At 44.1% G+C, this 23,194-nt stretch overlaps 1 protein-coding gene across 5 annotated transcripts in view; it reads left to right on the forward strand.

Annotated features, from left to right (window-relative positions):
• PUM3 (pumilio RNA binding family member 3) overlaps positions 1–23,194 on the forward strand; it is a 42,127-nt gene that overhangs the window by 13,418 nt on the left and 5,515 nt on the right. For all 5 annotated transcript variants that reach the window (XM_075597131.1, XM_075597124.1, XM_075597150.1 and 2 more), the window contains exons 8-13: positions 2,760–2,934; positions 3,063–3,166; positions 4,858–4,936; positions 6,387–6,485; positions 8,207–8,260; positions 11,576–11,656. In XM_075597131.1, the coding sequence (XP_075453246.1) occupies positions 2,760–2,934; positions 3,063–3,166; positions 4,858–4,936; positions 6,387–6,485; positions 8,207–8,260; positions 11,576–11,656 (592 nt within the window). The remainder of the gene's footprint in view (positions 1–2,759; positions 2,935–3,062; positions 3,167–4,857; positions 4,937–6,386; positions 6,486–8,206; positions 8,261–11,575; positions 11,657–23,194) is intronic.

The raw sequence follows: 23,194 nt of genomic DNA on the forward strand, positions 1-23,194 counted from the left end.
TGAAGTGCAGGGGGGTGCGCGATTTGAAGTGCAGGGGGGTGCGCGATTTGAAGTGCAGGGGGGTGCGCGATTTGAAGTGCAGGGGGGTGCGCGATTTGACGTGCAGGGGGGTGCGCGATTTGACGTGCAGGGGGGTGCGCGATTTGAAGTGCAGGGGGGTGCGCGATTTGAAGTGCAGGGGGGTGCGCGATTTGAAGTGCAGGGGGGTGCGCGATTTGAAGTGCAGGGGGGTGCGCGATTTGAAGTGCAGGGGGGTGCGCGATTTGAAGTGCAGGGGGGTGCGCGATTTGAAGTGCAGGGGGGTGCGCGATTTGACGTGCAGGGGGGTGCGCGATTTGACGTGCAGGGGGGTGCGCGATTTGACGTGCAGGGGGGTGCGCGATTTGACGTGCAGGGGGGTGCGCGATTTGACGTGCAGGGGGGTGCGCGATTTGACGTGCAGGGGGGTGCGCGATTTGACGTGCAGGGGGGTGCGCGATTTGACGTGCAGGGGGGTGCGCGATTTGAAGTGCAGGGGGGTGCGCGATTTGAAGTGCAGGGGGGTGCGCGATTTGAAGTGCAGGGGGGTGCGCGATTTGACGTGCAGGGGGGTGCGCGATTTGACGTGCAGGGGGTGCGCGATTTGAAGTGCAGGGGGGGCGCGATTTGAAGTGCAGGGGGGGCGCGATTTGACGTGCAGGGGGGGTGCGCGATTTGACGTGCAGGGGGTGCGCGATTTGAAGTGCAGGGGGGTGCGCGATTTGAAGTGCAGGGGGGGCGCGATTTGAAGTGCAGGGGGGGCGCGATTTGAAGTGCAGGGGGGTGCGCGATTTGAAGTGCAGGGGGGTGCGCGATTTGAAGTGCAGGGGGGGTGCGCGATTTGAAGTGCAGGGGGGTGCGCGATTTGAAGTGCAGGGGGGGCGATTTGAAGTGCAGGGGGGGTGCGCGATTTGACGTGCAGGGGGGTGCGCGATTTGACGTGCAGGGGGGTGCGTGATTTGAAGTGCAGGGGGGGGCGCGATTTGAAGTGCAGGGGGGGCGCGATTTGAAGTGCAGGGGGGTGCGCGATTTGAAGTGCAGGGGGGGTGATTTGAGGTGCAGGGGGGGTGATTGGAGGTGCAGGGGGGGTGATTGGAGGTGCAGGGGGGGTGATTGGAGGTGCAGGGGGGGTGATTGGAGGTGAAGGGGGGGTGATTGGAGGTGCAGGGGGGGTGATTGGAGGTGTAGGGGGGGTGATTGGAGGTGCAGGGGGGGGGTGATTGGAGGTCATGGGGAGGGTGATTGGAGGTCATGGGGAGGGTGATTGGAGATCATGGGAGGGTTATTGGAGATCATTGGGTCATTGGAAGTGCGGGGGGGGGGTGATTTGAAGTGCAGGGGGGTGATGTGATGTGAGGTGCAGGGGAGGGTGAATGATGTGAGGTGCTGGGGGGGAGAGTGATGTGAGGTGCCGGGGGGGAGAGTGATGTGAGGTGCCGGGGGGAGAGTGATGTGAGGTGCAGGGGGGGGGGGAGAGTGATGTGAGGTGCAGGGGGGGGGGGAGAGAGTGATGTGAGGTGCAGGAGGGGGGAGAGTGATGTGAGGTGCAGGAGGGGGGAGAGTGATGTGAGGTGCAGGAGGGGGGAGAGTGATGTGAGGTGCAGGGGGGGGAGAGTGATGTGAGGTGCAGGGGGGGGGGGAGTGATGTGAGGTGCAGGGGGGGGGGAGTGATGTGAGGTGCAGGGGGGTTGGGATGTGTGTGGTGTGCAGGGGGGTATTGTGTGTGTGAGGGGGAGAGATGGGGGTATGAGAGATAGATGGGGAGTATCGAAAGATTGAAAGTGAGGGGTTCTGGGGGAGATATGAGGATGATGATGAAGGGTGCTGGGGGATATATATGAGGATGATGATGATGATGATGATGATGAGAGGTGCTAGAGGAGAGATGATGATGATGATTTTATCCGTGCGGGCCAAATTTTTTTTCCTTGGAGCAGTTCGGCGTTCTCGCTTTACGAGTTGTGCAGGCCTGCCATACAGGATTAGGGATATATTTTGTGTGTGTGTGTGTGTAAATGTGTAACTTGTCATGGCATGCTATAAAATGGTGTTGTTTTTTGTTGTAAATAGTAGTTATGCTTTTAAGTGAGAGATTTTGACTTTAAATGTGCAGTTCCACATGAGGACAAAAATCTAACTTTTGTGTTGAATTTATCCGTTGGGGTCTTGTTTTAGAAAAATATTTACTTAAAGTCAATTTGTAAAAGATAAATATAAGCTACCAACTAATGCCCAACTATGAACGTACAGATGTATCCCAGCGTTATTGCACCCGTTGGCGTGTCAATGTTGTAAAAAAAAACACCTCTGTGCTCTGCGATTTTCGCGTGCCCAATATTGTCAAGACACTGCATTAAACATCGCCTTCAGTGACGCTCCAGCTTTGACGCAGAGTGTCGCGTTAGCAGGAACAATAACGTTGACTACATCTGTTTTTTTTTTCTCTTCTGAAGCTTTTCTTTCATGCTTTTCTTTCATAGAGTTTCATGTCCCAACTTTGCAAAGCTAATATTCCATGAATTGGGAAACAACTGTTAACATGGTAGAAGAGATGTTACATGACTGAGTACTTTCACTTTATTACAGTTTCCACATATGGTGCTAAATGGAAACTATACTTTTAACGTTGATCTATGTCAGTCGTGATACCCTACAGTAGTGGTGTTGGTAAAATAATGACTTGAATAGAGAAGAATAACATTAACACGCAGGGCTTTTTTTCCCCCCTTCCTCAATGGTAGATCTAAGTCACAAGTGGCTGAAATAATTAAAAGCTTTAAAGGGCAGGTGAAAAAGCTGCTGCGCCATTCGGAAGCCTCGTACATTGTGGAGTACGCGTACAATCACAAAGCTATTCTGGAGCAGAGGAACACGCTGTGCGAGGAACTCTACGGGAACACGTTCCGCTTCTTTAAGGTAAAACCTCTGGCAGATAAAGGGCAGAGCTGGAATCCAACACGTCAGCTCGCTCACCGCATCACATTTTCTCAGGTGGTTTCTAAGGGAAGGTCGTTCAGCAATGTTTTTATCCAATATTCTTGCAGTCCGCCGACCACCCTTCCTTAGAAAAGGTGTTGGAAGCTAAGCCTGAGAAGAAGGAATCTATTTTGGAGGAAATGAAGCAGATTCTTACACCTCTGGCACAAAAGTAAGTTTTCTTTCTACAGGGGGAAAGGGTGGGTGGGTTGCGGGCTTTAAATGTGTTTGTTTTTTAATCAGTGTAGTAGTTAAGTACTCTAGTATACCTCTCCAAATACACAGCAATGCGAATGCTCATCTGGTATTTGCACAGATTATATTCTGTTTGCTTCAAGCGGAGGGTTTTAGGGCATATCAGGCAATTCATTATATCCCAGAAAAACACATTATTTCCCTTAAAGCTGCAGACCAAGCAATATCCTTCGTGTTTTTTTTTGTTTTTTTAATCAGTTCTGTACTATGAGAAAATACTTGTACCATTTTTTTTTTTTTTATAACTGTGAATTAAATTTTTAATGTATTATAATGAAACACGCTTTTTTGTTTCTATAGCCACCATTTATAAAGTCACATCCCCTTCCTCTTCTGAAACGGGCTCTGGCTCACCCCTTTTTGATCCCTGCCCTCTCTCTAGCAGTGAACCCATTGTATCTAGTGACTGCCTGGTCACATGATCTTCCCCACAGAACTTTGCATCTTTGGTCTTCTTCTGCTGCACTGACAGCCAGCTAGTGAACCCCCGAGCCGAACCTTCGCTGATCGATCGGCAACTTGACTAATTACTTATCATTGTTTGGATTGTATTGATGCAGATATTAAAGGGAAAAACTTGGACTTCTGCTTTAACAGCAGATAAATAAATCTATATGTGATACATAAATCAAAAATAACCAGAACTGGTGCAGAAGAAAAAAATAGATTAAAAAATGATGTTCTCCTACACAATAAGTTATTTTGCCATGTGGTATTTTAATATAACAGACATGTTTGTTCTTGTTGCCCAGCAGTTTATGATATTTTCTGGGTTTTGTCTTTTAAATGTTAATATTCAGTTTTAAACCTTTGCTGTCAGAGAGACTAGTAATGAATTGTGAAACAATGGGGCAGGGAAGGAATTCATTTTACATGCACTGTCCCTGTGCTGATCTCTCTCTCCCCCTCTGCTGATCTCTCCTCTCTCTCCCCCTCTGCTGATCTCTCCCCCTCTCTCTTCCCCTCTGCTGATCTCTCCCCCTCTCTCTTCCCCTCTGCTGATCTCTTCCCCTCTGCTGATCTCTTCCCCTCTGCTGATCTCTCCCCCTCTGCTGATCTCTTCCCCTCTGCTGATCTCTCCCCCTCTGCTGATCTCTTCCCCTCTGCAGATCTCTCTCTGTTGATCTCGCTATCTGTGCTGATCTCTCTCCCCTATCTCTCTGTGCTGATCTCTCTCCCCTTTCTCTCGCTGTGCTGATCTTTCCCCCTCTGCTGATCTCTCCCCCTCTCTCTCTCTCGGGCTTATTCTATATATGCCAAAGTGGCTGATCTGGCTGTTTTCAGCCAAAATTCCACATCGACACCAATTTTGGCTGAAAACATCCAGATCGTCTGCTTCAGTATATATAGAATAAGCATCTTAATCTTATGAAGGAGCTTTTTTTAAATTTATTTTTTAATTAATTCACCAGGAAACTGAAATGCCAACTTATTTGTAATTATAGTGAATTTCCTGCTTGAACAGTGTGACCTCACTATTGTCCTAAAACTGGTGTGGTTGAAAGTCGGTACATGGGTTTACTGTTCCATATTACTGCCAAAAAAAAACCTATTCCACTACAAAGAAGGAATAACGCTTTGTTTTTTGTTTTTTGTTTTGTTTTTCAGGGAAGCTGTGATTAAACATTCACTGGTGCATAAAGTATTCCTGGATTTTTTTAGTCATGCAACTCCAAAAATAAGATCCGTAAGTGAATATTAAAATGATGATGTGTTAATCGACTGGCTTCTTTTTCCAGATTTTAAAACGTTTAACAGCTTGCCTCATTAAAGCTACTCGTAGTGTGTGGATGTCGAGTTTAAAGCTGCAGACCAAGCAATATCCTACATGTGTATTTTAATTTTTAAATCGCTTCTATACTATAAGAAAATACTTGGCATTTATTTAAAAAAAAAAAAAAAAAACCTCTGACTTTTTAATATATTATAATGTAAAAAGCATTTTGTTTCTATAGCAACCATTTACAATGGCACATCCCCTTCCTCTTCTTAAACAGGCTCTGGCACACCCCTTTTTGAGCCATGCCATCTCTCTAGCAATGCACCAATTGTATCTAGTGACTGCCTGGTCACATGATCTTTCCCACAGAATGTTGCATCTTTGGTCCTCTTCTGCTGCACTGACAGACATTTAGTGAACCCCCTGAGACAAATCTTTGCCGATCGATCAGCAACTTAGCTAATTACTTATCATTGTGTGGTTTGTATTGATGCACATATTAAAGGGGGGGCGCGGCGGCAGCTTGGACTGCTGCTTTAAGCTAGGATAATACATTATTTGACCATTAAAATATTATCTACAGATGTAGCAGACGTTACTGCTCCCGCTGACACATTGCAGGATACACACACAGCCCTGCGGGAGCAGTAACGCTTGTCGTTCCATTAGCCACGCGCGAAAAAGCATCATTGCAAACCAGCGGGTGCAGTAACGCCTGCTACAGTACATCTGTAGATTTGTTCTTTGGTCCCTTTTTGGCTAACAGTGGCTTTATAAGTGTATCCCCCCAAAAAAACAGATGAGAAGATTTGGGTTGCAGTTTGCCATACAAGACAAAGCTCCGCAAATAGTTTAATTTAATCACAAGTCAAACATCCCCTACAGGTAACATCTAATGCCAAGCATGAACCCAATAAACAAAGTGACATTAATTGACTTTTGGTTCTAGAGCAGATTCCACCATAAAGTTTTTTCATAGCTCATGTTTTTATTTTTATATTGCCTTTAAAGCGGCAATCCACGCTGGAGATTATTTTGACATAGAATTGAAGCAGAGGTCTCCGCAGCTGAACCGCATTAATTTCAGCTCGGATAGCTGGGTTCATGTAATAGCGGAGTTTGAAAGATCCCCGCACCCTGCGGGCCAATAGGAAGCCGTGAAGTCATCAGGTGCAGCTTCCTATTTGCCCATGTGACACCGTAGCTTCAAACTGTGCCGAAATACCGGCACCCCATTTGGAGGTCTGTATCTCGGGAAGCCTGGGGTTCCCGGAGCTGAAATTAATGGGGATCAGCTTGGGAGACCCCCTGCTTCATACCCAGGTTAAAAACAGTAATACAATTTTTTTTTTTTAACTTTTATTTTTTTAAAGCATCAATTGCTCCTTTAAGTTGCATCTGTCTGTTTCATCACCAGGAAATGATTGAAGCCATCCGAGAATCCGTAATCTACATGATGCACACACATGATGGAGCCAGGGTCGGCATGCACTGTGTATGGCACGGCACTCCTAAGGTACTTGCACATATGAAGTGTCTGGGTATGAAAGATATCACTCATGCCTAATCCGCTTTTCTGTCAATTATATCTTTAACAAATCCCCTGTTACTAGATGTAGCCTAATCCACATGCCTACGCAGCAATGACAGTGAACAGACATAAGCCAGTAATGCCACTTTGGAGAAAGATAGAGAGAGCCTCACGTGCGTATTTTGTTGAATGTTTCCTCTGCCCTTAAGTTCTGCTATGTCAATGATTTTCATGTTGGTTCAGTAACCCTGTACCAACACGAGTGATAGGGTTCACTGAAACATTGCTGACATAAATATGAATCTGTTGGTACATTGCAAAGGCGATTTTAACTCGCCAAATATGATACTGAAAGGGTTTCTTACCAGCAGGTCCTTATAAGAGCAGGTGGCAAACTAGGATAATTTAAAGGTCTCTTCTCTACTGCTATCTAATAGACTGCTTTCTGAACACCTGCTATTGGTAGTAGAACTGAGGAGAGATTGCACGTATTGCACGTTCTGCTTTCTTACATTTTGAATGTGTAAAGCCAGCTCCTAACAAACATCAGTTGAAGTTGGCACTGCTTCCCAAAGTTTTTGTGCGAATGGTGAATATAGGCATCTGTGTGCACCGTCTCATCGGTCATCATTAGGACTCTTGTATGGATATCTAGCCAGCAACTTCTGTGTTTTGTACTGAATTCTTTAGAGGATTTATCTGTTACACTCCCACTTTTTCAAAGGCTTTGTATTTATTAAAGCACAGCTATGCTACAGTCGACATGCCGGAATTGCCTTTAATTCCTGGATAGAGAATTACCAGTTGCAGTGATCACATTTCTTTGTGAACCAGAATCAGTCGTCTTTAATAAATTGGCTGTCAGCCAGGAGTTTAATTCCTTGGTTTGCTGCTGGGGCGCCCTTGGGAATCTAGGCAGTTTATGTGATTTATTTCTGATCTTGTTCTTAAGGATTCACTCGCTAGCAGGAAAACAGACTGTAACCAGTTTTACTGCTCTGGCTTCTTAGCGGATTCACAGCTCTCTACTTCCCTGTCGAACATTGCAGGTCAGATGGGCCCCAACATTACTTGAGAAAAATCCACACAGCACAAAACATGCAATTTGATCAGGAAAATGCATTAAATAAAATGGCATGCTCAGAAATATCATTACACTACAGTGCTAGCTAATTTTCTCTAGAAATGCTTTTCCTCTTGGAATAGCGATTCATGTATTTGCAAGCTTTCTGGTATCTGCTGCCTACTTTGTATGCGTCTCTTATATTGATGTGCCCTACACCATAAGTAACCACCGTTGTGTACAATGTTTACTGAATTTAGTTTTACTGCACGCCAAACTAATTAGGTAGGAATGTTACGTTTGTGTCGAGCATGTTTTTGTACAATGGATCAGAATCAATTTCTTAGCGTGCTATGGTACTAGTTTTCTCATATTAATCCCAATGTGGGTGCATGGGTTGCTGGACAGGGAAATAATTCCACAAAGAATACCAAAAAAACGTTATATTTGCACCCCCAGGTTTCCCTAACAGCTTTGAAAAGTATAATGTTGTTCTAATTTGGTTCATAATGGTGGGTTGTGACTGACTGACACACCCGCATCACCTTCCATCCTGCTTAGCTTGTAAATACAGATAATGTTTTCGAAGTGTGACTATCCCAGTTCACAGTGATAAGTTGTTCTCCTTTTTTTTATTTTGTAGGACAGAAAAGTCATTGTAAAAACCTTGAAGACGTTCGTTGAAAAAATGGCCACAGTAAGTGATCAACCAGGGATGTTCATGAGCAGTGATTGCAGATATATCGCAAAAGTTATCCTTGACTAGGTAGTCACTCTCACCAGATTAGTAAATGTAACAAAAACTGACGAATTAGTACGAACATTGAGCATTTCCTGTCAGTTGGATTGTGCTCGCTGCTTATTTGAGGCCTAGAAGGATGTCGCTGTAACCCTAATTTACACAGAGAACACTAAACACATGTAAATAGTTACCTGCCCTGCATTGTATAGAAAGTATACACCGTAATAGCTTAACCCTTGGGTAAGTTTATATGTGATCTCAGCACAACCACATGTACTCCTAAGGGTTATTAATCACTCAAATAGGACCAGATTGGAAAAATGGCAGTGATATGTTTAATAAATTACAATTAGGCAATTGATGCGTTTAAAAAAACAACAAATCTTGACTGTTTGCCCTCTAATTAGAAAAACCTTTAACTGGTTAAAAGTAGTTACTTGTTGCTTTTTAATCCAGCATGGGAATTTATGTGAATAAATACGTCACTGCGAAATCCTTTAGTAGTAGTGATTTTTGTTTTGTGAGAAATTTGTGCAAAAATTATTTTGATCAACTTTGTAAACTTTGCACTGACCATTATAACATTGGAATTACTGCCACGTCTCTTGGATTAGCTAAAAGCTGCCCAAGCGCAATATGTACAGTGTTATGTTTAGATTTGGGATTTAGCTTTTCACAGTTCATCTTTTGATCTTAACTTTGTAAAGCTATACATTATAGCAGGTTAAGGCTTAATTGTTAAGTGGTGTTGCTTTTTTACATACATTATCTTCTTTTTTTAATGTATTTTTTTATTTAACCTAAAGTAGGCAAATCCTAACTTTGTTTGAAAGATATGGCAAAGCTCACCTTTGTTTTATCTAAAATGTAAAAAAAAATATATGGCAGGTTTGGTACTTTAAAAAAAATTAAAAAATCATTTGCAAGGTCTGTTCGCCTGCGCTTTCTTGATCAATATGTTACATATATCTCTGTAGTCGGTGATGGATGCCATAAACAACCAGAGTGTCGTGACCCAGTGCTAATGCATGTTTAGAGTGCCATAAATCAAGTTTTGTGAATCATCAGCAATATTCATTCAATTACTGGGGAAAATAGCCACAAAAATACATCCACGCAATGAAACAATAAGTGGCTTAGTCACTAAGCCTTTTGGGTACAGCTTTTATTTCATTACGTTTCCTAAATGAGCGGTGCATGTGTGTCCCTCTTAAGAATGAATGTGCTATAATGTATAAAGATGCATAGTCTTCAAACCGCTCCTGTTTACCAAGCTCATTCTTCATAATGGTGCAGTAACCTTCTTAAGGTGATATCTTTAAGCAATTGAGTAAAAGAGGGGCCTGGAATTGTAAACCAGGAGATCTCTGAACCAGACTCAAGATATTTCACTTTTAATTTTAATGAGAAAAAATAAAGATCACTCGTACTAAACCAGGATTATTTGTTTGGGGGGGGAGAAAGACAACTGATGATTTCTTATGACTAAACTCTTGGTTCAGGTAAAAAAAAAATACAAATATTTGGAGAATTGCTTTGATATGGGGTTGGGTGACCTCTTATTAAACAACAAGCATGTCGCTGCCCATTTCTCTCGTCCTGGCCTTTTATCGAATTGGTGGTCGGCAGGTATTAGGCTTAATTAAATCTGATTACTTTGTCAGTGTGGCAGAGATGAGACTGACAATTTTTTTTTTAATCAATTACCTTAAAACCTAATATGTATGTCGCAGACTTTAGTTCAGTTTGGGTTTACTCTGATCACCTCCACTCGCCAAAACAGCATAACACCGTGAGGGTTATTGGACGTGTGCTCTCTGTGTAATCTGAAACCTGGGGAAGGTGTTTGGGAAATATTTTAAACCTCGATGTTTTTTTTTTTTTGTTGTTTAAGGATCTTCAGTTAACTAGGCTATAGTGAAGATTTTTATCACAATAATGTGCAGCGTAAGTCTACAGAAAATCAATAAATACCCTGATCCCCAACCATGGCCTGCTTATTGGAGTGACAAGTAAACAAAGAAGCACCAATGCAAATTCAATATGACATTATTAGTTAATGCATATCTTTTTCTTCTCATAAGTATGGGTCATTTAGTTAAATCTTTTGGCCAAAACATGTTAAGCCGGCCACCACTTGCTTGTACATTTTAACCCCTTAAACACCACATCCCATGCTATTGACGACATAATTGTTTTTTTGTTCCCTCTATTCCCCATGCTGTGTAGCAAAGTCAAAGGGACACAGTATAACATTGGTGGTGTAGGTACCTGCTGAAAGGGTCTACCTTGATGTTGCAAGCCTAACATGTTTTGGGCAAAAGATTGAACTAAATGACCCACACATATGAGAAGAAAAAATATATAAATTAACTAATGTCATATTGGATGTGCATCGAAGCTTTACTGAAATATATTTGGGGTCACTTACCCAGTTGCACTGTAGTTAGCACAATTAAGTATAGGAATATGTAATGCTGGGGTTTTGCACTTACTAAGATTGTGTATTTCTAATTGTATATTTGAGTGACCATAAGGAAGAACTCCAAGCTCCAGACTACAGAATCATGTATTTAGTGCAGCAGCCTTACAATCTTTGCAGTTGATGTGATAATAACAGTGGCTCCCAAGCTATCCATATGAGCACTTGTAAACACTAGGTTTATAGATTGGTAAAAACCTAAAGATCAATAAGACTGTAAATGCATTTCGACATTTAAAATCCCCCTACACAAACCCAGAGTTCTCTCTAAAGCGATGCACAAAATGAACCGCTCCAGGCAGCCATGCTAAGAAATCACCCTACAACCCGCACAAGAATATAGTGCATTTTCCATGCAGGGAAAACCAGTGTAAAACAGGAATACATTTTAAACCGGAGCTGGTGGCTGAGGTGTGAGATGCGGTTTCTCTTCTCTTTGGCTGCTGGAAGAGGAATTGGTCTATTGTAAACACCGCAGCTTTATCATCCCCAAACAGGGAAAGGTGGGCTAATAAAAAATTCAACACAGGCCAAAAGGTTAACAGCTTTTCCGATTCTGACCTTTTCTCTCATATGGCTTATCAACCTTGTAACACTTAGAAAATACAGTACATAGGTTTCTTCAGATGGTTCTGGCTTGTTAAGTCTTACCCAGAGTGTTTTACTAAATGTTAGACAAGCTGTCAACATTTATTTTTTTCTTGTTTTCTGAAATGAAAAACTGGAGAACATCTCCAGCTTTTTGAATGCTGTGTCCAAAACCTTTGCTGGTCTCTGCTTCTCTTCAGGGGGAATTTTCTCATTTGGTCCTGCTGGCAATGTTCGATTGTATTGACGACACCAAGCTTGTAAAGCAGTTAATCATATCTGTGAGTATCTCTTATTTTGTTACACACTGTGTTACATGTTGAGAGCATGGATTAACGTTTGTGTCTGTGGAGTGACGGTGACAACTGTTTGTCTGCTGGATAAAAGACATTTTTTTCCTATATTATGCAATGTATTTCTTTCTGTTATTGTTGATCATTTCTGCATTGTTTTCTCCTACATACAGAATAACCCTCCCTCCCCCTCCACCTGTAGATTGTAAGCTCTCACGTGCAGGGCTCTCATTACCATTTGTACCTGTTTCTGCATGTTTGTCCTTATTTGTTATGTAACTGCTTATGTAATTTACATCTCTCGGGACTCCCCATGGTATCGCGCTGTGGAATATATTTGCGCTTTACAAATTAACAATAATAACATCGTGGGAAGCAGGGTAACATGCAGGGAACAATGAAAAACCAGGGAGCGAGTTGATTAACGGCATGTAATTCTGCTTCTCACTAACGGTGAGATTCACTAGGCTCCAATAGGGGTTATCTTCCGGGATCCCTCATTATCTGCCATTGACTTGAATGGCAGGTGGCACAGAATCGTGGTGTGATCATCCGTATAGGAGGTTACTGAATCTCTCCTTAAGGGCCAAAGTCAATATAGTCATTCAAGTCAGGTGTAGTTTTTGACTGATCGTGCTTAGAACTGTATTGAATAAGAACCATATTCAGTAAAATGAGAAGTGGGGGAATGTGCTGTTAATAAATCAACATTCATTCAAGTGAATAGGAGCTAATACATCACTGAATGTGTGTCCTATTTGGGGCACTATTCGAAATAACCTTACATTGTGAATTTTCAAAAAACTGCTTTATTTTGTTATTCATCCTTGGTTATTGCAACATTTTAAATATCACCTCTATGCTGACGACACACATTTACTTTTCAACCCCTGACCTTACACCTGCAGTATTGACCAAAGTTTCTGAATGTCTCTGCGATATCATCCTGGATGGCCCTCCGCCGACTTAAATTTAACGTGGCATAAACAGAGCTCCTCATACTTCCTCCAAACCTGGCTCTACTACCCCCTTCCACATTACTGTTGGAAGTACTATCATTCACCCAATAGCTCAAGCACGCTACCCAGGGGTCACACTCAACTCCTCAATCACATTCAAAACGTTTCTAAAACCTGTTGCTTTTTCCTCCACAATATCACAAAGATACGCCCTTTCCTCTGTTGCTCGACTGCTAAAACTCTGACTCAGGTCCTGATTCTCTCCTGTCTCGATTACTGTAACCTCCTGCTGTCCGACCTTCCTGCCTCTCACCTGTCTCCCCTACAATCTATCCTTAACGCTGCTGTCAGAATCACTCTACTCTTTCCTAAATCTGTCTCGGCATCTCCCCTGCTGAAATCACTCTCCTGGCTTCCTATCAAGTTCTGCATCTCGCACTCCATTCTCCTCCTCACTTTTTAAAGCTTTACAGTCTTATGCACTATCCTGACTCCTGCATTCTGCTCAAGGATGTCTTCTCTCTATCCCCTTTGTATCTAAAGCCGTCTCCCGCCTTAAATCTTTCTCACTGACTGCCCCACACCTCTGGAATGCCCTTCCCCTCAATACCCGACTAGCACCCTCTCTATCCACCTTTATGATCCACCTTAAGACGCACTTGCTTAAAGAAGCATATGAGTAGCACTGTGGCTAATACTATACACATGATACATAAAGCTTGGCCTCCTGCAGACGCACTTACCATAATGCCCTCCTACTGTCTCTCTACGTTCTTCCTACCTCCCAATTAGATTGTAAGCTCTTCGGAGAAGGGACTCCTCTTCCGAAATGTTACTTTTATGTCTGAAGCACTTATTCCCATGATCTGTTATTTGTATTATTTATTATTTATATGATTGTCACGTGTATTACTACTGTGAAGGGCTTTGTACATTATTGGTGCTATATAAATAGACATTCATTGTATTCACTGTACATCACAAGGATGAGCGACACTACTATTGCCCATATTTGCTGTGGAACATCTCTCAGTCCCTTTAAGTGATTGGTCTGTAAGGTGTCTTCACGTGCTGGGAGTTGTTCTCTGGCAACATGCTCCTTAGTAAATATGTGGCTGTGTTTGTATTTTCCATGGCGGTGCTGTTTTGGAATTACATTTGAGCCTCAACTTCAAAAGCCATTCTCTTATATCGAACTATGGAACAAATACAATTTCCCCAGCAACAAACAAGTTCACTCTCCACATAGATCAGACCACTTTCTGCTAACGTGAGCGTTATTTCACCTGTTCACACCTTTTAACATTAAAATCACAGACATCTAACCGCATGCTTCTGATCCGATAGGGGAGAAATACTTACTCAAGCTGCATTTCTCCCAAATACATATTTAACTGATTTACTATTGTTCAGATAAGTATGTCCACGGTTGTGTTAACCTCCTTCCCTGCCAGAGTGACTATAACACATTACAGAGCAATGCATTGCTGGCTCTCTGGCACGAAAGGGGTGAAGTATACTTTTTAGCTGTGCAAACTTGAGAATGTCCAAGATCTTAACTGTGCGTGTAACATAGGGGATGTTGCTTAATTGATGGTCTCATTTTGTTCTAGAATGATTAGCTGGGGATTTTCTTTGGGGGCGGGGGGGTGATTCCCTGCTTTTTACTATTGTTACTTTTATATTGTATTTATTCTGTGTGGCTTTGTGTGGTATATGTTAACAGAAAGGTGTAAATATCTGCCTTTTCGTTAAACAAGCGGTTCTAACATTTGAGTAATTTTATGGGGTACATAAAAAGAAGGGAAGTGGGTAAGAGCAACAGTATAATCAATGACCACATCAATATATCTTTTCCCGGGCTCCCAAATTTGTTGAAATTTGGCAAAATTATCTGAAAGATAACTAGATCATTTAATTGCATTCATTACCACTTAATAGTCTTAATTTCTTGTAGTAAGGGAAAATGTTTTTAATATAAAGTATCGGTGATATTACATCTACAGTAGTTTCCATAAGTATACAGGTGACTAGTTTTCTCACTCTTCTGGGAATATCCGTGATTGGTTCATTTAACAGTGCTATCCAGAGGTCATTAGTCAATGATAAACCCAATAAATGATTCACCAGGGCAAAAAAAAATGATTATACAAATGTTTGTACAAAAAGTTACAAAGTGCCTCATTTGCAAAAACCTGGAGAGTGAAATTTGCCTTTTCCTTGATTGAATCAAATTATTTGACCGTATCACTAGAATATATATCTGTAACTCTCAAATGCCCACTTTCTTCCAGGCAATAAATCTCAAAAAGCAAATAGCCGGCTAAAAAATTGGAAGTGACCATACTGGATTTTGGATCATTTTAATTTTAGGGAGTGTTTGATAACGAGGGACTTGAAGGTGTTAGGACCTATTCTCTCAACGAAACTATAGTAAGGAGCACCAATATATTGTGCCAGATTAGTTCCTTTCAATGTCAACCCACCTGTTAGAATAGACTCAAATGCCAGGAGATTGTTTGGCTCAGCTAGAGGTATTATAATAAGATAAGGAGGTAAGCATAAGACCACCCTGGAGTCTTTGTAACGATGCTCGTCTCAAGCAGGAAACGGACCTGCAGGGCTGAAATGTAGGAAGATGAAAGAACCGACCTGAGCCGAGGAACAGAGTCCTGATAGAGTAGGGAGTCGTAAGATGGTAAGGGCTGACTGCAGAGTTGTGTAGTTGGTGAGAATGCAGAGGTCGAGGCAGGCGGAAGACAGGGGTGGTCGAGGTACATAGCCGGGTCTGGTAACGAGGAAGACAAAAGGTAAGTACGTTGCATGTACGCAGCATGAACTGAAACGTTGCTCGGCAACTTCCTGCTTCCAGGGCTGTCCTTTTAAAGAAAACTGCCGTGAGCAAAAATGGAGGATCCTGCTACAGAGGGCGAGCTAGAGCAAAATCCCCGTCTGGACTCAGAAAACCCGGGATGGATTTTGCAAAACCTCATAGTACCCCTCCTCCAGAATCGATCTCCGGATGATTTAACTTGGGCTTGTTGGGGATCCTCCTGTGGAAACCTCGGATCAAGGAGGAAGCGTGGACAACACTAGCCTTCATCCAAGAATTCTCCTCTGTACCATATCCCCTCCAAGATGCAAGGTACTGGAGACTGCCTCGAGACCCTCGGGAATCCAGGATCCGACGAGTTACATACTCCACTTGGCCATCTAGTGGAACTGGGCTTGGGAGGGTGGGAGCAGAAGAGTTGTTGCAGGCCACCGCATTTAGGAGAGACACATGAAAGACCGGAGGAATCTTTAGGGTATCTTGTAACTCCAATTTAAATGTGGATGGGTTTGCAATCTTGTAGGGACCTATGAACCTGGTCCCGATCTTCAGGGAAGGACTCTTCAGACGGATGCTCCTGGTAGATAACCATACGAGATCTCCAACCTGTAACTGCGAGCTGGCCGCTGATGCTTCTGCTTAAGGGAGGCTTTAGTTACATTGGCATGATTCATCCAGAGAGACTTTAGCACCTGGACCTTGTCTTCCGCCGCGGGACTTCCAGATATGGAGGTGGAGGATGGAAGAGTAGAAGAAACTGCCGAAATAGTCTGAGACGGTGGAATTCTCCTGGAAGCAAGTAGATTGGGTCATTGAATGCCTGATGCAGTGGTATTCCCTCAATTTGCTTCTTGATGAAAACTTCCCCAAAATCCTGGTGTGCAAGGGTAAGGCCATCGGGGAGAGATACAGATGACAGCGGTAAGTCGGAGCTGGGACGAGGTACAGACAAGCAAGCCCCAGGTGGTCACTTGCCCTGTTAACAAGTCGACAGTTGGGTTGTGGGCACACAACCAAGGGAAACCTAATACTAGGTGCTGATGGTGCGGTGATTACCATGAAAGGGAGTAGCTCCTTATGCAGAACTCCGATGTTCACTACCAGGGGAAGGGACTCCTGGATGATGGTACCGGGTCCTTGGGGTCTTCTGTCGCTGGCTGCAATCTTTAACGGAATCTCAAAAGAGCAAAGGGGAAGTGCGTGCTGTTTGGCGAACGAAAGATAGAGGAATGCCTGAATAGAGATTGCACGAATGCCTGAGTAGAGACTGAGGCCGAACCCCATGAGAGGGAAACCGGTAGAAGAATCCGGGAAGGCACAGGGGGATGGTAGCGATGTCCAGCCAATGTTCTTCCAACTTCACTGGACACAGTTTTCCCGGCCCCGCGACGATCGAGCAGTCACGGATCCGGTGGTCCTGGGACCCACAATACAGGCACAATCCCAAGGTATGCCTCCTGCTTCTCTCCTGGTCTGACAGTCTGACAGTCTGGTAGTACCCAGCTGCATTTCTCGTCATCTGGAGGAGACGAGAAACAAAATTTGGGGCCAACCGAGTCGTCGGGCTCCTAACAGCACGGCACTTCTCAGACAGGTGTTCCTACATTCTGAGATCGATCTGTATGCCAAGAGAAATTAACTCCTCGAGGTCCAGACTGGTTAGTTCATCTTTTAAGTGCTTCGAGAGTCCCTGCCAAAAGGCCGCTACTTGAGCTTCAATATTCCAGTCAGTCTCAGCCGCAAGGGTGCGAAACTCAATGGCGTAGTATTGGCCTACCATGCGAGTTCACTGGCAAATCCGCAGGCGTGAAGCTGAAGCAGAAGATACATGTCCAGGAGCGTCAAACACCAATTTGAACGTACGGATGAAAGCAGAGGAGTCGCTGATCAGGGGCGAGTCCCCCTCCCAGAGTGGGGAGGCCCAAGCCAGTGCCTCGTCCGTGAGAAGAGAAATTATGTAGGCCACCCCGGCTCGGTGCGTGGTGAACATGGATGGTTGTAATTCAAATTGGATAGAGCATTGATTTAAGGAATCCCCTGCATGCCATAGGGTCGTGTGTCCCCCCTACCCCCCACCCCCCATATATTGTAGAGGAGTCAGGATTCGAGGTTCTCTGATCGCAGCAGATAACAGAAGCGGTATTGGAACCGCACCTGCAGCCTTCAAGTCTGGCTGGTGGGTGTCAAAGTGGGTAACTAAGTCCTGCACCGTTTCACACATCTGTGCCAGTTTTGATTGTGTAGGGCGAGGTGTTGCACAAGATCCCCCAAGTGTTGTCCTTGCAGGGTAACGGCTCGTCCCACCTCGGAAGGGTCCATGTTTGGGACGAACAAAATGTAACGATGCTCGTCTCAAGCATGAAACGGATCCGCAGGGCTGAGGCAGGAATATGAAAGAACCAACCTGAGCCGAGGGACAGAGTAGTGAGTCGTAAGCCGAAGGTCAGGGCTGGCAGCAGAGTTGTGTAGTCAGTGAGAATGCAGAGGTCGAGGCAGGCGGAAGACGGGGGTGGTTGAGGTACGCAGTTGGGTCTGGTAACGAGGAAGACCAAAGGTAAGTACGTTGCATGAACTGAAACTTTGCTCGGCAACTTCCTGCTTACGGGGCTGCCCTTTTAAAGGAAGCTGCCAGGAGCAAAAATGGAGGATCCTGCCACAGAGGGCGAGCTAGAGCAAAATCTATACACAAATGTAGCCAATGTTATAGCACCCATACTGCGCTACCGTGGGTGAAAAGCCTCAATAGCCCCGTCACCATCACGCATGCGGCTGATTCAAAACAGTGGCCGCTTCTCCCACTGGCGTGTTGTGTGTCCCACTGCAGCGTGCCATGGCTTGCAATAACATTGGCTTCATCTGTATGAATATGCCTTTGTCTTTGAGACTAATCAGTACAGTGTTCCCCCCTGCCATTAAACATAGAGCATCAGGGAAGCGCACGAGTACCTGATCATAATTAGTGTCAGAGAATGTTCCCGTCGCATTGAAGGCATCGTTTGTGTAGTCTTCTGGAACTAAAGCTGGTCAGCCTTAGGAGAGTGGTATCCTGCAAAAAGGCAACTAGCCAACAGAAGGTGGTGTCCAGCCATGCAAAACATACCAATCTCGAACCCTGAAGTATCCCGAGTGAATTCTTTCATAGTACATCAGTAGGAAGATGTCTTAAAAAGATATGTAGTAGCTGTATAATACCAGAAACCACTTCCCAAAATGTTGAACTGCTATAGTTCATTCTTCGAGTTTTAATAACCCATTTAACATAGTATTTCTTCACTGGAGAGACAGTTGTTTTTCTGTTTACTTTTTTTTAATAATTACATTAATTAATAATTACTTCCTGTTGCGAATGATTTTTATTAGATGTCTCTATACCATGGCTACCTGTTTAGCTACTGTGTTTACTGGCAGATAAATACACTACTGATTTAGATTATCAGATCCTTACACTGTGCTTTAGAAAAAATATATAAAAGCCTATTTATAGGCTTTAAAAAAAAAAAAAAAACATAAGAACAAAGGGTCACCCTCAGAAGATGTAGCGGGGTGGAATCAAGGGAAAGGTTGCAGAGTACTCCACCTAAATGGTAGCCACGTAATGCAAAATGATATCAATGTTCCAATTCGAAAAGGCTGTGTGTTGAAAATAGAATACAACGTGCACATATCATCGTAGATTGCTACTTTAGGAGTATTCCTCAATCCATTTGACTTCTTTTGAAGCCGTGACAGCCTGACTTCAAACAAAATACATTTGCACAGCAAGCTGTGCCTAACTAATATGGCTATGGAATTTGTACATTGCATCCGCCCTTCCCACAAGAGTCCTTAGTTCATTGTGGTCCATAACCCCCTTGCTCTGATTCTTGTGTTCCCCAAATCCGGGTGCGTGTGTAGTCGCGTAATGGCACGGTGCACTGCATCTCCATTGCTTAGCACTGTCTGTTATAACAGATAAATCTGTCGGGCCTTCAGTTACTCAGAGCTGCATTATCAGGAAACTACACACGTGCAAAGAATAAGCCGTTTGGCTGGCTATAATTTCTAAGCTTGTTACCCATGTGATCTGAAGGCCTTTGTTTTGCAAGGCTGCCGGTTTTAGGTTAGATCGTAATAATGGGACGCAGCCAAATCTGGCCCTTTCTAAAAAAATTAAAAAAAATGAACAGCATCCATATTCAGCCATCTTTGAAGCGCGTTTTGCTAGTGCGTTAATCTTCGGTGTCAGGAATAGTGTACCTTGCTTGTCTGCAGCGCAGTTACCTGGCGTCTGTCACGCGTGAAATAAATTTGTGCTGCAAGTCAAGGGAAGTGTATACCTTTCCCCTTACAAACAGCTGAAAGGGAAGCCAAAAAACCCATATATTCAGTACTTGGCATGAAGCGTTCATAAACATGTTTCTTAATCTTAAACTCCTTGGTAGATTAATGCTTTAAATTCGGCTTGCTCACATGCTTTCCCCTTAGTTACTTTGCTTGCATTCCTTTCCAGCACCAAAGGATTGAGACATATTTGACAGTTGTTTTGATGCAGTCATTTTATTCTTCACCTATCGTAGTAATCTGACGTTGCACGCACTGGCATTTATGTAAACATTATCTTCCCCCGGCATAAAAATAATACAGGGACCCATATTTACTAACCAGTGGTATTCCATAAGATACCTTCCAGCGTTAGAAGGCAATTTATGAGCCATTCATTTGAATGGGATGGAAGGTGCCTTCCAGGGCCTAGAATGTGCCATGGAATAGCAGCACTAAGTAAATATGGGCCATAATGAGTGTTATTGTTACAAGTTTCCAACAAAGCCCAGTAAACATTATTAAAGCATTAGTCTCAGCTTTAAAGAATTATTTTTGTTCATTTTACCTGTACTAACTAGTTCAAGAGCGACGAACCCAAGGACCACTGGGGAAACCATATGGCCACATCAAGCAGAGCATGACGACCCCGCAAAATGCTTTAGCAGTTTTATTAAACATATACTTGATTAAGATGCAAAGGTGAAGGCAGGATTGTATGTTTCAGTTATATTAAGTAAAAAGGGGGTTATTTATCAAAGTCTTCCGGCTGGGAAACTGGGGCAATGCTGAGGCAAAAAATAACAAAAGCTTTATTAGAGCATGAATCTCATTGAAATCAACAGCATTTTTTTCTTTGATAAATCTGGGATCTATATGGTTATATTTTTCTCAGTGCAAATATGAGCTTCTGATTTGAACGTAACTGCATCTTTCTGCCCTGTCTTGAAGTCCACAGTTGCTCTACAGCCACACAGCGGTCTTTAAATAAATCCTTTTATCCTTTTGCCAACTGTTACCAGGTAAGGATTTCCGTAATGGAAACCAAGGATTAAATAGAGATCAGTTAAAGAAAGCAGAACATTTACTTAATATACCAGCGTCATAAACTGTGATGGAATATACTGTAGCTGCAGCGTCCTTTTGTGTGTTACGAAAACATGTATTTGTTTTGGCACAGGGAGAGCTGGGAACAGTTACAGGAATGACCAGATGGTAGCAAAAGAGATTAATACTATAAAAAAAAGGAGGCCACTTTGCCTGCAGGATATTTGGCAACCTACTTCTGAAAAAGCAGTCTAAAGAAGCCGTTCACTTTACTCTTGTTTCTACAAGAAACGTGCATTTCCTTTATCTTACCTATTCCATGCTACATTGTGAAGTATTCAGTAGTTAATATTTTTACATGGTTTTATCTAAAATATATACAGTACTTGTTAAAATTTGTAAAAATGGTTACTATTGTAAATTCTGACACTGCTGATTTTTTTTTTTACTTTGCCCTCAGTTATTTCATGCCTATTTCTCCCCCCAGTACTCTTTCATCAGTTATGTTCACCATCTCAGTGAAAAGATTAGACTCAAAGAAATCTCAGTGGATTACTCTGTGTTCAGTGGCTTTGAGGTCGTCCTTTGTCCAACGGGTGTTAGCTTATGGCTTGAAACAATCAGTCAGGAGACTGACACAATTATAAAGCTATATCACAAATACCTATTGCAGTAATGTTCTTAGGTGTCCCCCCCGATTAAGTGTTTTTTCTAGTGACTAGCTTCACATTTTATTAGATACACATGTAGCAAGATAGCAAGACTTGTTGCCTCCTGCACCGGGGGCAAACTGCGTGACCACAGCTGCCCCGGCGCCGGAAGATTATTGCTGTGGGGGGTCCGATCCAGAAGCATGGACCCCTCCAGCACAACCGCAGCAAATGTGGTCTCCAGCGCGTGGATTTTTGCTTTCTGTGCCACTGTACCACCGACCACAGGTCTTTCTAAATCTGTAGATGCTGTTGAAGTCTATTACAAAAATAACATTGTATAATATCATGTATGGCAGGCCTGCACAACACGCGGCCCGCGGGCCGCCGGCACTCACTGTGCGGCCCGCGGCTGCTGCTGCTGCTTTCCCCCCCTCCTCCTGAGTCCGCTCTCCCTCCCCTTGCGAGCCGAGCCCGTTCTCCCCTCCTCCCCCCAGCCCGCTCTCAAGACTGCACGCTCTTGCAGTGCGGCACTTCCGGTGCCTGCTGCTTGCGAGCGCGCGCAGTCCCGCCGTGATCTGAGGTGAGGGGACGTGCAGGGGCTGATGTGCGGTGAGGAGGTGCAGGGGGTGATGTGAGGTGAGAAGGTGCAGGGGGTGATGTGAGGTGCAGGGGGATATGTGCAGGGGGGTGATGTGGTGTGAGGTGCAGGGGGGTGAGGTGCAGGTGGAAGAGGTGCAGGGAGTGATGTGCAGGGAAGGTGATGTGAGGTGCAGGGGGTGAAGGCGGGGGGGTGAGGTGAAGGCGGGGGGGGTGAGGTGAAGGCGGGGGGGGTGAGGTGAAGGCGGGGGGGGGGGTGAGGTGAAGGCGGGGGGGGGGGGTGAGGTGAAGGGGCGTGATGTGCAGGGAAGGTGATGTGAGGTGCAGGGAAGGTGAGGTGCAGGGGAGGGTCATTGGAGGTGCAGGGGAGGGTCATTGGAGGTGCAGGGGAGGGTCATTGGAGGTGCAGGGGAGGGTCATTGGAGGTGCAGGGGAGGGTCATTGGAGGTGCAGGGGGGGGGTCATTGGAGGTGCAGGGGGGGCATTGAAGATGCAGGGGGGGAGAATGATGTGAGGTGCAGGGGGGGAGAATGATGTGTGGTGCAGGGGGAGAGAATGATGTGAGGTGTGCAGGGGGTATTATGTGTGTGGGTGAGGGAGAGATGGGGAGTATCGCAGAGGTTGATAATGAGGGATTCTGGGGGAGATATGAGGATGATGATGAGGGGTGCTGGGGGAGACATGAGGTTGATGATGATGATGATTTTACCCGTGCGGCCCAATTTTTTTTTTCCTTGGAGCAGTTTGGCCCTTCTCGCTTTATGAGTTGTGCAGGCCTGATGTATGGTATGTCCATTCGATCAGTAGCAGATCAGAGAATGGTGTTCAGAAACTAAATTTTAGCCCCTAATGAGTAGCTGTGAAACCATTTCCATGTCATGGAGCCCCGTACACGTGAATGGGTTTCAGAGGCTTCATTGGATATGGAATAGGGGCCTTAGCGAGCACATTATCAGTCTTGTCCCACATAAGACCAAAGCAAAATGGCTTGTATCTTTTACAATTTTTAAAGTTAAATAAATTTGAAAGTTACGGCAGGGTCATTGACGAAGGGGGGGTTATTTGTTTCTCCCCCCTGTAATACTGGAATCACATTTTGCATCCCCACCCAAACACTGGCTAACTAGAGAGAGAAAGA

This window comes from Ascaphus truei, chromosome 1, assembly GCF_040206685.1.
Source record: "Ascaphus truei isolate aAscTru1 chromosome 1, aAscTru1.hap1, whole genome shotgun sequence".
Classification (NCBI taxonomy): domain Eukaryota; kingdom Metazoa; phylum Chordata; class Amphibia; order Anura; family Ascaphidae; genus Ascaphus; species Ascaphus truei.